The following is a 14311-nucleotide window of genomic DNA, read 5'->3' as shown; positions in this document are numbered from 1 at the left end:
TCCCTCTAAGACTGAAACTCAAAGGGAACACATGAGCAGGCATGTAAGCTTGCTGGAGACCTCATTGGTCTACTGGTGAGTGGAAGAAGTGGAAAGGCAGCAATGAAGAAATGGGCTGAGTTCAACCACGTTACATAGACTCCCCTTGACCTGTAGACGAGAGAGAGAAGAGAAAGGGCTGATTGGTCCAAAGTGTGGTGAGACCTGGAAACACCTGAGCCCATAGACAAGAGCATGGGCTTGTCTTATCAGCTGAAGCATCCAGCTGATAAGAAGGTGAGAGAAATGCACAAAAAACATCCAAACTTGCATATAGTACCCATTTGACCTCGCCTTGTTGAGTTGACAATCAGAACTTGACTAGAGAAAGATAAAAAAGAAAAAAATTTTTGATTAAAGGAAATAAGGGTAAATTGCTACAGTCTGATAAATTTGACCTGTATTCATGGAGATGGTAGCTAAAAATACCACCAGAAAGGGAAGGAGTCTTCACAACAAGTATCAGTGCTATCCCCTCTGTATACAGAGTAGATAGAGATGGGCAACTTAGACATTGGCTACCTAAAATGAGGGAGCAATAAAAGCATGAAGTGACTGGCTTACAAGTTTTCAAGAGGGAATTTAGTTTAAAAGTATGTGGGGGAAAGAGAGAGTCCCCACTGAATAGTTTTATCTTGTGTAAATGGGTCTGGTAAAAAGAGATGGTGATAAGATTCTTATAATTCAATAGTGAGTAATTGTTACCATGACTAATTGTGACTGTCACAATTGTAACAAAAACGGGGGAGTAGTTCATCTTACAGTCCAGAAACAGAGGGCCATAGGACCATCAAGGGAGAAGAACACAAGTGGAATGTGGGACACTATCCAGAGAAGCAGCAACACCAGAGGTGGAGGCAAAGATGGGGACATGGAGAAAGGGAGCAGCTGAGGACTGTAGATTCATGGAAAGAGAGGGACTGAGAGCTGGTGGCCAGGAGGCAGATTTGCAGAATGTGCCCTTTGGAGGTGTAAATTATTATATATGCCTGAGTGTTTAAAAAAAAAAGAAAGAAAGAACTAAAATGAATAGAGAAAAGAAACACTGTTAACTGATGGTACAGGGATTGAATTATAATCATTGTAATGAAACAAAGTATGTGATTTGTTGAATGTAAAACTGATGATCTGCCCTGTTAACTTTCACTCAGTTCACAATAAAAACTTCCAAAAAAATAAAAAAGAAAGAGTGCTTGGTGACTAACTGAGAGGTCTTTGGTTCAAACCCACCAGCTAGCTGCTGTAAGGAAGAAGGATGAAGTAATCTGCATCTGTGAAGAAACCTCTGGGACCGGTCTACTCTGTTTTACAGGGTTGCTCTGAGTGTGAATCAATGATGATGAGTTTGGTTTTGTTTGGTATAGTCAGATGACTCTTGTTCATTCACGTGAGAAAAAAAAAAAAGGGATACATGGCTCTTAAATAATTCATTTGTTTATTCATTCAACAAACAGATATTGAGCACTTACTCATTCCTGCTATGAGCCTACAACTAAGTTAAGTGCTAGGTGTTAGGGATCCAGGTGTGAACATCCTCAAGTCTCTGTCCTCAAGTAGCTAACATTCTAGATAGGAAGACAAGCAGTAAGCAAGTTAATTAAATATCCAATGTGTGGTTTCAGTGAAGAGATTTAGAGGAAAAAGAGTAAGAGACAGTGCCTGAGTGATGTTGACCAGTCCAAAAGCCAGGGCAGAGGAATGAAATGATCTAACTGATGCTTGAAAAGATTATATAGTACCTTCTTCTGCAACAGCTCTTTCAGTACTTCAGGAAAGCTCTTGAAGCCTTTTGTGGCCTCAAGAATGCTTAGCTCTGTGTATATTGGTGGATGAGGAGGAATTTTATGAGGAAACTTCACTTTGGCTACAAATGAAAGGAATTCATGAGCATTGCATATGCCAGGTATCATGCCAGAGGGTATTGATGAAGAACCCAGTCTCTTCCTACACGGAAGCAGCAGAATGAGTAAGCAGCTGGTGGACCAGAGTAATGTGATACAAGTACAGGTGCTTTGGGAATGTGGAGTTGGGGCTCCTCAGTTAGACTTGCTAGGACATCAGGAAAGTTATATTGATCAGGTGCTCACCAGGTAGAGAAGAGGAGAAGTGTAATCTGTTATGATATAAAATTAAACCAACAGTGGTCGCTAGCAAGGTCTGATCTGAGGGATCATCAAGACCCTTCCTCCCTAGCTGTAGCTCTTGGACATTTGAAGAAAGCTGTCCTAATGCTTGAGTGGTCCAGATTTAGACACTTTGTGCTGTGATGGTATATGCTGATAGGGAAGGGGTAGAATTTATAGGCTCAACCCTTCTATACTCTTTATGCAGGAAATTCAGGTCTTTTTCTTGATGTCAAGATTTAACTATTTCCCCCCAATTTCTCCTTGTTCCTGTCAAGAGCTATGCTGCTTGAAATGAAATCTTGATAAGGTCTTTCATCTTTATTGTTCTCTATGAGAAGTAAACATGATTTAAGTGAACCACGATGAGAGCCCCTTTCTAGGTACAGCAAGTAAGATGTGCCCCAGGTTACAAGTCCACCTTTGACCCCACTGAATGATCTGAAAGTAAATGTATCACTAGTTTTACCAAGATGGATGTAGTGTCCCAAGTGACAGGGCTAGTAAAATTTGAGGATAAGTAGACTCCTCAGATGGAGACTCAAGTGGGTGTCCTGGTAGCTAAAGGAGCCATCGTGGTTTTCTTTCATGGCAAGCTGAGGGAACAAGCTGATGATATAGGAATTAGAAGCTACACTGCCTTTGCAGTGACTTTCTTAGCTTAAAAAATAAAGGAACAAACTGTCTAGTGTCAGACAAGATAGCAGACTGACTGAATTTAACAAAGGAAGCTTTGGGAAAAGGGATGAAAATGCAGTTGGAAATGGAAGTCGTGCTTCTTCCTTGATACATATCTCAACCTGACACTTTCTCTCCTGGAGCATTCCAGGTTGTTTTTTGGTGATCTTGCATTTGTATTTTCTTTCTTTATATAGTTCTGATTATGGTTGATGTATGCCAACTGTTTGGGAATTGATATTTTTCCTTATTTCTGTTCGCTCTTGTTATGTGTTAAATTGCTTAAACGGAACTTTTATTATCTCCAGAGCAGTCATCATCTTTCTCTCTGTATGGCTTTCAGAAATGGATATGATTTATAGAATTGAGCCAGCAAAGAGAAAGCCTTCCATAGCTTGGTTTGTTAGCATAGGTGCATTGACCTTCAGTGCAGGTGACATGAAGATCACATAGAATGGGTTTCTGCCCTTGGGAGGACGTAAAAACAGAGTAGAAATATTACACCAGTTCATAAATTAGTAAAGACCTTACATCATCTGTCTGTCTGTTGGTCAAAGCTTTTAGGGGTGGAGAGCAATATTGAATATGTCCTGGGGCTGGAGGTGAGGTGGACTAGCAATGAAAATGACTTATTCAAATTGGACAGATGGAGAGCATGATCACATAGCCAATCTGCCTCTAATGTTTGATGGGAGGTTTCTGCCCCACTGACCTCCAGGATAGCAACATTGCAAGCTGGATATGAAACCTGAAGAGAAGAGATTTCTTTAATTTGTGTTGTTCTTATATCTGAATGGGAGACCCTGGGTCTCAGCTACTCACAGAAAGGTTGGTGGTTTAAATCTACCCAGGCACAGCTAGGAAGAAAGGCCTGGTAATCTACTTCCAAAAGGTCACAGCCATTGGAAACTCCACGGGACACAGTTCTACTCTAAAACACATGGTGTCATCATGAGTTGGAATTGATTCAGTGGCAACGCTTCTTTTTTAGTCTGGATGACATCTACAAGGCAATATTAAAATTCTATTGCCTGTCCATTATACACTTCATAGGATTTGATGCCTATGACAGGTGTTGAGAAACGTTCTTGAACACACTTCTTTCTTCAAGTCTCATCCTGTTTGTTCTGGATGGCTGATTGCAGATGGGCTTAGTATAGTCTGGTACATAAATCATGAACAGCCTTGTGGCAAGCAGCTGATCTTAACAAAGCTTGCAATCACCAGCTCTTCTCAGCCACACTGTCAAGGTGGCAGAGGGGTTCAAGAATCGACCTTGAAAGGAAAGTCCTTTTCCAGCTGGGAAGTTTCTGCCTATTCTGACTGTGGAATTAGTACCCCGACTGAGCTGGTCTTACCCTGAGATCTAAGGCTAAAGCATGGCCATTCAATATAATGAAGCAGAATAGGGATGGCAAAGACTAACATCAACAAGATTCTATGAATTATCAAGTTATGATGCAGCTGACTTCCATTTTATCACGTTGACCAGAACAGTCTTCTCTTAGCTGCAGGGTAAGCTGAGAATGTATTCCACATCTACCAGCCATGGAAACATGGGCCCAGAACTAAACCTAGAGGGAAGCAGGCTTGGGAGCATCTGTACATTCCAGGACCCCGGGCTGGCTTTCATACTGTAGTTATCAGACTGAACAAGCTGAACTTGTATGTATGTGAGGAAGACTCAGACCTAGCTCCAACTTGTTTTTCTGATTTCAGCTCTTACCTTGTAAATCCTAAGCCTGCAAGTAAAGGTAGCTATTATATTGTTGCCTGTTTGGAGGTCACCCAAGGAATTCTTCATAGACTGAATTGCTTCTACCGTTAATGCCAGAGGCATGGAAGCCTCCAGTGGCCTTAGAATCATGGTGCCTTGGATCAAAGGCCAACACTGCTTACTTGGTCTTATTGAAAACTAGCCCCTGAAGAGTTCAGCTTTTCTGAGATTTCCCTTTACTTGCAAGTTTGTCTACTAGATGTACAAGTTGATTAAATGCCAGTGCATCAACAGATGCAATTATATTTAAGAACAAGCTTCTTCTAATCTCTGCCATCACTGATTAATTAGACACTTTGAACTATGCCCAACTGTTTGAAAGCTGTGAAAAATACAACCTGCACAGTTAAAATTTCTGCACCAGTTTATTTTCTCATTTGTGTCTGGACTCTTCTTTTAAAACCATTCTTTAAACATAATATGTATTTATACATGTTCCCAAACACGCAATCTGGCTATTTTCTTATCATGGTTAGAAATCCCTCCACTGTTGGCCAAGAAATACAGTCACCCAGTTTTACAATCAAATAGCAAGAGTGTGTGAGAGACCAGCTGAATAAATTTAGGCTTACCTTCAGATTGTTGTCACTGGTCACACTTTCCAATTTTGTTTTTTTCTTTGTTAATCTAGCACTAATGCCTCAGAAAGTTTTGTTGTTATTATTGCTTTTAACAGTGTCTCTTTATTGAGGTTTTTAGAACACTTTTGTACATATAGGAGGGGGAAGAGATTGGTTTGGAGTGTAGCAACAGCCTCATTTATGATATATAATTATTAGCTACCTATCTGACAGTGTGTTTTGTAAGTCTGTCTTTGTGTTGTAGAGCCGTCTTTTCAGGTAAGTTAGCATTGAAAGAATGGCCTGCTTCACAAATGAAGACGTCCAGACAGAGAGTCTCTGAACTTGGCTCCTGGTGACTCACATGGTATATGCGCTAGAATTGTGGGACTGGGATGTCTGGACATGCTGAAGAAAATCAGCTAGGGTATTTTTATATCTCTCATCAATGGCACATTCAGACTCATGCCGGCCATTGAACTCTGAAAGCTTCTTAGCTAAATCTCTGTGGTCTTTAGTCCCTAGAAACAGTTGTATTTTGGACTCTTTTCTTCCTTCAATTTGATATCACTAAAAGGTGAACAAGTAATATGCCTCACTTTTGAAGACATTCCCATTTGATCTTATCTGTTTGAAAATACATATTATCTGTACAGATTCTTTCCCATTCCCTATTCTCCCCCTGAATTCCAAACCAGACTTCGGCCTTTTACAAAAAATCAGACTAAATCAAGATCTCTCTACCACTATATCCTTCCCTCTTGATTGAGAATAAGGAAACCCCTCTCTATGTTAGATTTCCCTTGATGAATGTGAACAAATCAGAGCACAGTGGCAAGGGTATCAGTAATTGTATAATCCTGATTGTTACTGATTTCTTCTTCCCTCACATCCTAGGTAACAACTTGCCTGATTGCTGTGGCTAAAACAGATCCTGAAGTTCAAGTGCGCCGAGCTGCCATCCATGTGGTTGTGCTGCTGCTTCGGGGTCTCAGCCAGAAAACTACTGAGGTAGGTCGGTCTCTCACCATTTGTAACTCGTTTACCTCCTTGTCCTGTGTCTGTTTACTAAACTTCCATTCACTACCACAGGCCGCAAGTCTGTCCCTAGATGGGCTCATGCAGATGAATCAGTCAGCAGAAATTTTGTAGCAGGAAAATTATCTTGTTTGCATCTCCAATAAGGGTCTCCATTTCCTCTGTAATATGTTAGACAAACTACATACTTAATAATAGTAGTAGTTAGGTGCCATCAAATTGGTACCAACTCATAGTGACCCTATACACAATAGAACGAAACACTGCCCTGTTCTGGGCCAACCTCACAATTGTTGCTACACTTGAGCCTATCGCTGCCATCACTGTGCCAATCCATCTTTTTGGGGGTCTTCCTCTTTTTCTCCAAACCTCCACTTTGCCAAATATGATATCCTTCTCCGGTGACTGATCCCTCCTGATAATGTGTCCAAAGTATGAGACTAAGTTTGGCCATCCTGACTTCCAAGGAGCACTCTGGTTTTACTTCTTCTAACACAGATCTGTTTGTTATTTTGGCAGTCCCTGGTACTTCTAATATTCTCCTCCTACACCATAATTCAAATACATCAATTCTTCTACGGTCTTAGCCTTCCTTATTCACTGTCCAGCTTTCACATGCATATGAGGTTATTGAAAATACCATGGATTGGGTGAGTGAGGTGCACCTTAGTCCTCAAACTGACATTTTTACTCTTCAGAACTTTAAAGAGGTCTTGTGCATCAGATTTGCCTAATGTAACATATCATTTGATTTCTTGACTGCCGCTTTCATGAATGTTGATGGTTGATCCAAGCAAAATGAAGTCGTTGAAAACTTTCATCTTTTCTCCATTTATATGGATGTTGTTTATTGGTCCAGTGGTGAGGATTTTTGTTTTCTCTACATTGAAGTGCAACCCATACTGAACGCTGTGGTCATTGATCTTCATCAATAAGTATTTTAAGTCCTCTTGGCTTCAGCAAGCAAGATTGTATTACCTGAATATTGCATGTTGTTGTTAATGAGTCTTCCTCTAATCCTGATGCCACGTTTTTCTTCATATGATCCAGCGTCTCAGATTATTTGCTCAACATACAGACTGAATAAATGTGGTGAAAGAATACAACCCTGGTACTACCTTTCCTAATTTTAAACCATTCGATATTCCCTTGTTTTGTTCCAACAACTGCCTTTTGGTCTATGTACCGGTTCCTCATAAGCACAATTTAAGGTTTCAGATTACTTATACTTCACAGTGTTGTCCATCGCATGCCATGGTCCACACAATTGAAATCCTTTGCGTAGTCAATGAAGCACACAGAATTTCTGGAATTCTCTGCTTTCAGCCAAGATCCATCTGATGTCAGCAGTGATAACCCTCATTCCACGTCCTCTTCTGAATCCGGCTTGAACCTCTGGAAGTTCTCTGTTAATGTATGGGTACAGCCATTTTTTAATTACCTGTAGTAAAAGTTTACTCACATGGGATATCAGTGATAATGTCCAATGATTTCCACATTCCATTGGTTCATCTCTCTTTGGAATAGGCACAAGTACAGATCTCTTCCAGTTGGTCAGCCAGGTAGCTGTCCTCCAAATCTCATGGCATAGATGAGTGAGTGTCTCTAGTGCTGCATCAGTTTGTTGAAATATTTCAATTTGTATTCCATCAATCCCCGGTGCCTTGTTCTTTATCAAAGCTTTCAGTGCTCCTTGAACTTCTTCCTTCATGATCATTTGCCCTTGATTATATGCTACCTCTTGAAATGGTTGAACATCAACAGTTTCTTTTTGATACAATAACTCTGTGTATTCCTTCCATCTTCTTTTGATGCTTTCTGCACTTAATACTGCAGAAAAACCAGAATACAAAACCAGCTTATAGATGTAGACTTGGAATTCTGGCATTCTCCTTACAGGGCAGATTCCAAGGTAGGCTAGCTGAAATATATTAACTGTGCCTCTTAATCTGAACTTTAGTTAACTTGGCTTCCTAACTCATTTAATTGTTCATGTTGAATTACTCAAGGACCACATTTTAAGTGTTTCCTTTCTAGATGTACTTCAATCCATGGAGTTGTAGTTTCTGCATAAATTAAATTTTCTTCCTCCTGTAAGTGGGAGATGCTGCCTTTCTCCCTAGGGTGTGGCTAATCCAGGAAGAAAGTATATATGTATGCTAAGAATGAGTGACCCCAAAATTAAGTTTCTTGATTTTAATGGAAACTTGTTCCCAGTTGACTTCATGGAGATGATTTGCATTAATAATTTACTTGTTAGAATTCACAATGGTAGGCTGCAGCTGGCACATAGGTATTTAAGTAATTATCAATGGAGCCACTATAAGAGGGATTACTGTGTCAGACAAACAAGCTTTCTTCCTGCTAGAATTTTGCCTTTTCAAACTCTTGACACCGTTTTTGTACAGGCTCTGACTCATTAATTTCCCCCCTTTTTCACTGCACCTCCACAGTTTCTCTAAATTACTTCCTCTTGTTTCTGGCCAGCAGCGAGACAAGATTCCAAATAGTTGCATCCCTGTGCTTTATCCTTAACTACGTTTCCCTTCTTTCTGATTTGCCTTGTGTAAGTTTAGGTTTTGGATTGAATGTGTTTATCTAATAGGAAAGTGATTAGCTGCTAGTTACAAAAACTTCAACTACAACGGCTAAAATAAGTAATGATTTGTTTTCTTTCATCACAAGAAATTTGTGGGTAAGCGGTGCTGGTTGATTTTTCAGCTCAGTGTCAGTATTTCTATTATCCTCATGGCCTTTGTCTTGTGACTGTAAGATAGCTGCTATAGCGCTGGCCATTGATTTATGATTAATTTAAACTAATACTGGAAAAGACGCAGCTTTTTTGGGGAAAGAAAATAATATCCCAGAATGCTCCAATTGACTTCCGTTTTATTTCATTGGCCAGAACAGTCTTACATAACTTCTCCTAGCTGCAGGGTAAGCTGAGAATGTATTTCACTGAAAACATTTCTACTCTGAACAAAATTGAATTTTAGTTAAACAGGAATATGGCAGAAAATGGATATTATGTAGGCAACTAACATTGTCTGATGCAAACAGGAAGTAGAAGGATGATCTTCAAAATTAGTATAGCAGGAGAGTTGCTTAGTAACTGGGAATGTTCCTTGGAAGGGATTAGAGGTTCCACGTTATTTTCCAGGACCTTGAGGAGTATAGGGAGCACGTAGCTCATAACTTGATAATCCATGTAATCAAGTAAATTGTGTAAAAGGGAATAAGAAAGAGTCAGTTTTCCATTCATTGTCAAAAATCTCTAAAACTCTTGACAAATAAGTTGTTGTTAAGTGCCATCAAGTCAGTTCCGACTCATAGCAACCCTGTATAGGGTTCCTGAGGCCTTAAATCTTTGCAGGAGCAGAAAGATTAATGTTTCTCCTCAGGAGCAACTGGAGGCTCAAACCACCAACCTTGTGGTTAGCAGTTCAGTGCTTATCATCTGGAGCCTCCACTCTCCCTGTGACAAATATACAATAGGGGAGATTGTGTGAGAGGCATTGTTAGAGGGGTTGCCAGTCACATCTCTACCCTTCAATAGAGGCATCCTTCTTGCTTTCTACTTAACTAGCTTAGTGGGTAGGAGTATGGCTGCTAACCTCAAGGTCAGCAGTTCAAAACTATCTGCAGGTGAAAGATGAGGCTTTCTGCTGCCATAAAGATTTACAGCCTCGGAAACGCTATGCAGGGGTCACTATGAGTCTGAACCGACTCCACGGCATATAACCACCATCACTACCACTTATTAAGAATAGTCAAGTGAGGCAGAGTTTCCCTTCAAGCAAGAGCTTATCATAGTAAAGAGGTTTGCAAGTGGAGATAGAGAATGCTTATTGCAATGCTTAACCCCTATCTCCCTGAACAAAGGCTTTGTTGGGCTTAAAAGGTTTTGGGTAGGGAAAAAACATCATGTTTATTCATAGGGATAGGCAGGGATTTCCAGGAAATGGGCCATTTAAGAGGGGCTAGTGTGGCTCTGTGGGCTAATGTGTCAGACTGCAAAGTCATCTGAACTGCAAGGTCAGTGGTTAAAGCTCACCAGCTAGCTGCTCCTTGGAAACCCTATACAGGGTCACTATGGGTCGGAATTGACTTGACAGCACGTAACAACAACAACAAGGCTAATTGGTGGAGACTTGATGTGGCACTGTGGGTTAATGCCCCAACTACAAAGCCATTTGAACTGCAAAATCAGTCGGCAGTTAAAGCTCACCAGCTCTCCTTGAAAACCCTATACAGGGTCGCTATGGGTCGGAACCAACTCAATGGCACTTAACAATAAAAACAAGGCTAATTGGGTGCAAGCACAGCATTTCCTCAAGATGGAGTCCACTGCAAAGGCCTCTGGTAGTAGCTAACAGAACTTATTCTAAAATTCCGAGCATGCATGATTCTTTGGGACCCTAGTTCAGATTCCTCTTGAGGTTGGCATTCTCCTTTACCCCAGTCAAGGATTGGTCCTTTAAATATATGCTAAGGCACTAGGTAAACCAGTCCAACGTGTAAAATAGCTCAGAAGGAAGTAAAAATACAGAATTTTTATGGGTGGTCTTGCTTAATGGCATGTCCCAGGATGTGGCTGCTCTGCTCTGTGCCCTGGGCATGTGCTGAGCATCTTTACAATTGCTCAAGAAAAGAGGGGAGCAGACTTCATCATTCCTCAGGATTTCAGTCACAAGATTTCACTCAATAAGTGTTGGTGGTGGAGGTTATGTGCCATGAATTCAGTAAGTGGCCCATGTTTAACCCTGATTTCTGGACCTCCTTTTCCCCCGTCTCACCATGTAGGCACTCTCTGACAGGCAATCCCTTGGTTACAACTGTCTGACTTAAGAACAACTCTTACATGTCCTTGTATATTATGTATATTTGCCCTCACTTTGAAAAGATTGAACCAACCCCTAATGGCAAAAAACTCTTCATCACAATCACCTTTATTTGCTGTATTGGCTACTTTTTAAAGTAATTGAAAGGCATTGAGCACTTTCTTACACTAAACTAAAGCTAAATAAGAGCCCTGTGCACCTGTTCCGACTCACCCACAGATTTCACTTCAAGACTCAGTAACAGATTTTACTCATAACCTGGGGACTGTCTGTACTATATTTATAATGTTCTGTAATTAAAATCACTTCAAAATAAAAAGTTTATTTAAAAATGTGGGTTACTCAAAAGAATATTTAAAAGGCTAGGCTTACTTACAGATAGAGAGACTGGTGGAACTCTGATACTTTGGCCCTTAGTCACCTTCAGGTCAGGAACTGAACTCACCCACATAATACATTGGTTCATAATAGTGAGGGAACAACAACACTAGTGAGATATGCGTACTGTAGAATGGCCAACCATTCAAGATCAAAGGAGCAACATTTAACCAAGGACAAAGTTCAGAAGGAAGAATGGAAACAAAAGACACAGGGAGGAAGTGGGATAAATGATGTTAGTTTAAAGGGATTACAGTCATTGAGCTGAAACAAATTTGTTGAATGTAAAACTTATGATCTCTATAAATATTTACACAATAAAAAAGTTTTAAACAATGAATTATGACACTATTTTTTAAATCTACAGAATCCCCTCTGTATACAGGGTAGATAGGGATGGGCAACTTAGACATTGGCTACCTAAAATGAGGGGATGATAAAGGCATGAAGTGACTGGCTTACAAGTTTACAAGAGGGAGTTTAGTCTAAGAGTGTGTGAGAGAAGATAGAGTCCCCATTGAATAGTTTCCTTCCTGTCTACATGGGTCTGGTAAAAGAGATGGGGATAAGAATCTTATGATTCAATAGTGAGTAATTGTTATCATGGCTAATTGTGACTGTCACAATTGTGACAAAAACGGGGGAGTAGTTCATCTTACAGTCCAGAAACAGAGGACCGTAGGACCATCAAGGGAGAAGAACACAAGTGAAATGTGGGACCCAGTTCAGAGAAGCAGCTACACCAGAGATGGAGGCAAAAATGGGAACATGGAGAGAGGGAGCAGCTGAGGACCCTAGATTTATGGAAAGAGAGGGACTGAGAGCTGGTGGCCAGGAGACAGGCTTGCATAATGTGCCCTTTGGTTGATTAAATTATTATATATTCCTGAGTGTTTTTGTATACATCTACCCACCCCACTCCACCCCCCCCCCAAAAAAAGAAAAGAAAAACAGAGGGAATGGAAGCAAATACTGTTGAATGAGATCCCAGATGCTACTCACCAAACTAGGATGGCTTTGTCGTCTATGTTATGCCAGTTGATCATGGTGTCCCCTGAGACTATGATCCTGAACTCCCAGACCCAGCAACTCATTGCCTGAAGATATTTGATAATATCTAAGAAATTTTCATCATTTTGCCCCCTGTATGTTCCATTACATTGATAGGTGTGTTTGCAGCAAAGGTAAATACCCATGTACAAATAATCCTTTTTCAAACCTTTATATATTTGTGGGTATAATCCCACTCTCGCTTCCACACCCATTCAAAAATAATCTACAAAACTCTTAAGTTCGTGCACACTGAATGACTGAGAGTGTGTGTCCACATGTGTGTGTGTAAAGTACAACAATGCCACTTGTCTCACTAGTACTAAAATAATTTGTAGCTATGGAGAATTTTTTTTATCACTTTCAAAAAAAAAGAATCATGTGAATGAAAAAACTCTTTCGTATTTTCCAAACCATCTTCAGTTGTCGGCACTGACTGAAACAAATAAATTGTGCTTACTCAGTGAATAAAGAAAAGGAAATGGGGTGGGATGAATGATGATTCCCTTTTCTGGTGCATCCTTGAGAACAGGTGTGTTAAATCTTGTAATCGTAGGTGTGATTATAATCAGGGCACTTTAATGAGAAGCGGAGATAACCACAAAGCTTTCAATCTGGGATTTCTCTTTACTGCTGTGTTTTGGCCCCAGGAATAGCTGAAACAAAAATGCCACTTTGTTGATGAAGTTTTTTTTCTTTCTTTCTTTCTAATCACTGCCTTTCAAGCCAGAGAGTGCCAAGAGATAATACCAGGTTTCAGTGCATTCTCTGTTGCTTGTAGATATGCCGACCAAGGACCTTTGTGGTTATAGCAGCTTGAAAAGGGAAGGAGGTAGAAAGTCTAGTAAGAGGGAGAGATTCAGAAGATTGGGGTAAGAGAAGATATCCATCTCTACTCCCAACCCAATTGAAGAGCTTTGTGTGCTTCACCCCATGTTTACACTGCAGGTAAATACCATATTCACTTTCTTACTGAAAAAAAGGTCATTTGCTGAGTCTTGTTTGGTCTCATGGTGATGGTGGTGGTTGTATGCTGCCAAGTCAGTTCCAACATATGATCATGTATAGGGCTTCTGAGATGTAAATCTTTATGTGAGCAGAAAGCCTCATCTTTCTCCTGCTGAGTGGCTGATGGAATCGAACTGTTCACCTTGTGTTTAGCAGTCCAATGTGTGGCCCACTACCCCACTAGGGCTCTTAGCATAACCATTATCTGTTTGTTAATTCATTCCCAAGTATAGTTTGAAGCCTAAGAGAAGGCAGAAGGAGCCCTCTCTAAGCCCATTCTACTGACTCATGGTGACCTCATTCATGTGTGTTAGAGTAGAACTGTGCACCAAAGAGTTTTCATGGCTGCTTTGGAGAAAACAGATTGCTGGACCTTTCTTTCAAGGTGCTTTTGAGTAGACTTGAACTTCCAACCTTTAGTTAGCAGCTGAGTACATTAACTATTTGTATCATCTATGGACTCAAATTTTACCGCACTTTCACTGAAAATGAATTTACTAGGAATGTGTGTCAGCCTTAGAGTTAAGGATAATCCTACATAACATGGAGAAGTTGAGCTGAGTGACAGAATAAGACAATCCAGTTCTTCCAGTTAGATTGTTGTAAGGTGACTTGTTTGTAGTATTATAAGTTTTTACAATTTCCATATTTATAAATTATTTCCAAAAGCATAGTGAATAATTAGGGCACAAATGACTGAGTAATATCCTACCAGACTCACCCTTCTTCAGGTTAACAGCTATAAATTTTGGCCATAATATAATAAGTAGCTCCCTGAAGACAATGGAGGAGAACAAACAAGATGGCAGATCAGGTGGA

At 40.3% G+C, this 14311-nt stretch overlaps 1 protein-coding gene across 1 annotated transcript in view; it reads left to right on the top strand.

Moving 5' to 3' along the window:
- Positions 1 to 14311, top strand: part of TANGO6 (transport and golgi organization 6 homolog (Drosophila)) — a 242816-nt gene that overhangs the window by 194900 nt on the left and 33605 nt on the right. Inside the window, exon 17 of the mRNA XM_006860217.1 lies at positions 6075 to 6188. Coding sequence (XP_006860279.1) covers positions 6075 to 6188 — 114 coding nt within the window. The remainder of the gene's footprint in view (positions 1 to 6074; positions 6189 to 14311) is intronic.

Source organism: Chrysochloris asiatica, unplaced genomic scaffold (genome assembly GCF_000296735.1).
Source record: "Chrysochloris asiatica unplaced genomic scaffold, ChrAsi1.0 scaffold00037, whole genome shotgun sequence".
Taxonomy (NCBI): Eukaryota; Metazoa; Chordata; class Mammalia; order Afrosoricida; family Chrysochloridae; genus Chrysochloris; species Chrysochloris asiatica.
The sequence above is the reverse complement of the archived record's forward strand: the minus strand, read 5'-3'. Positions and strand labels throughout refer to the sequence as shown.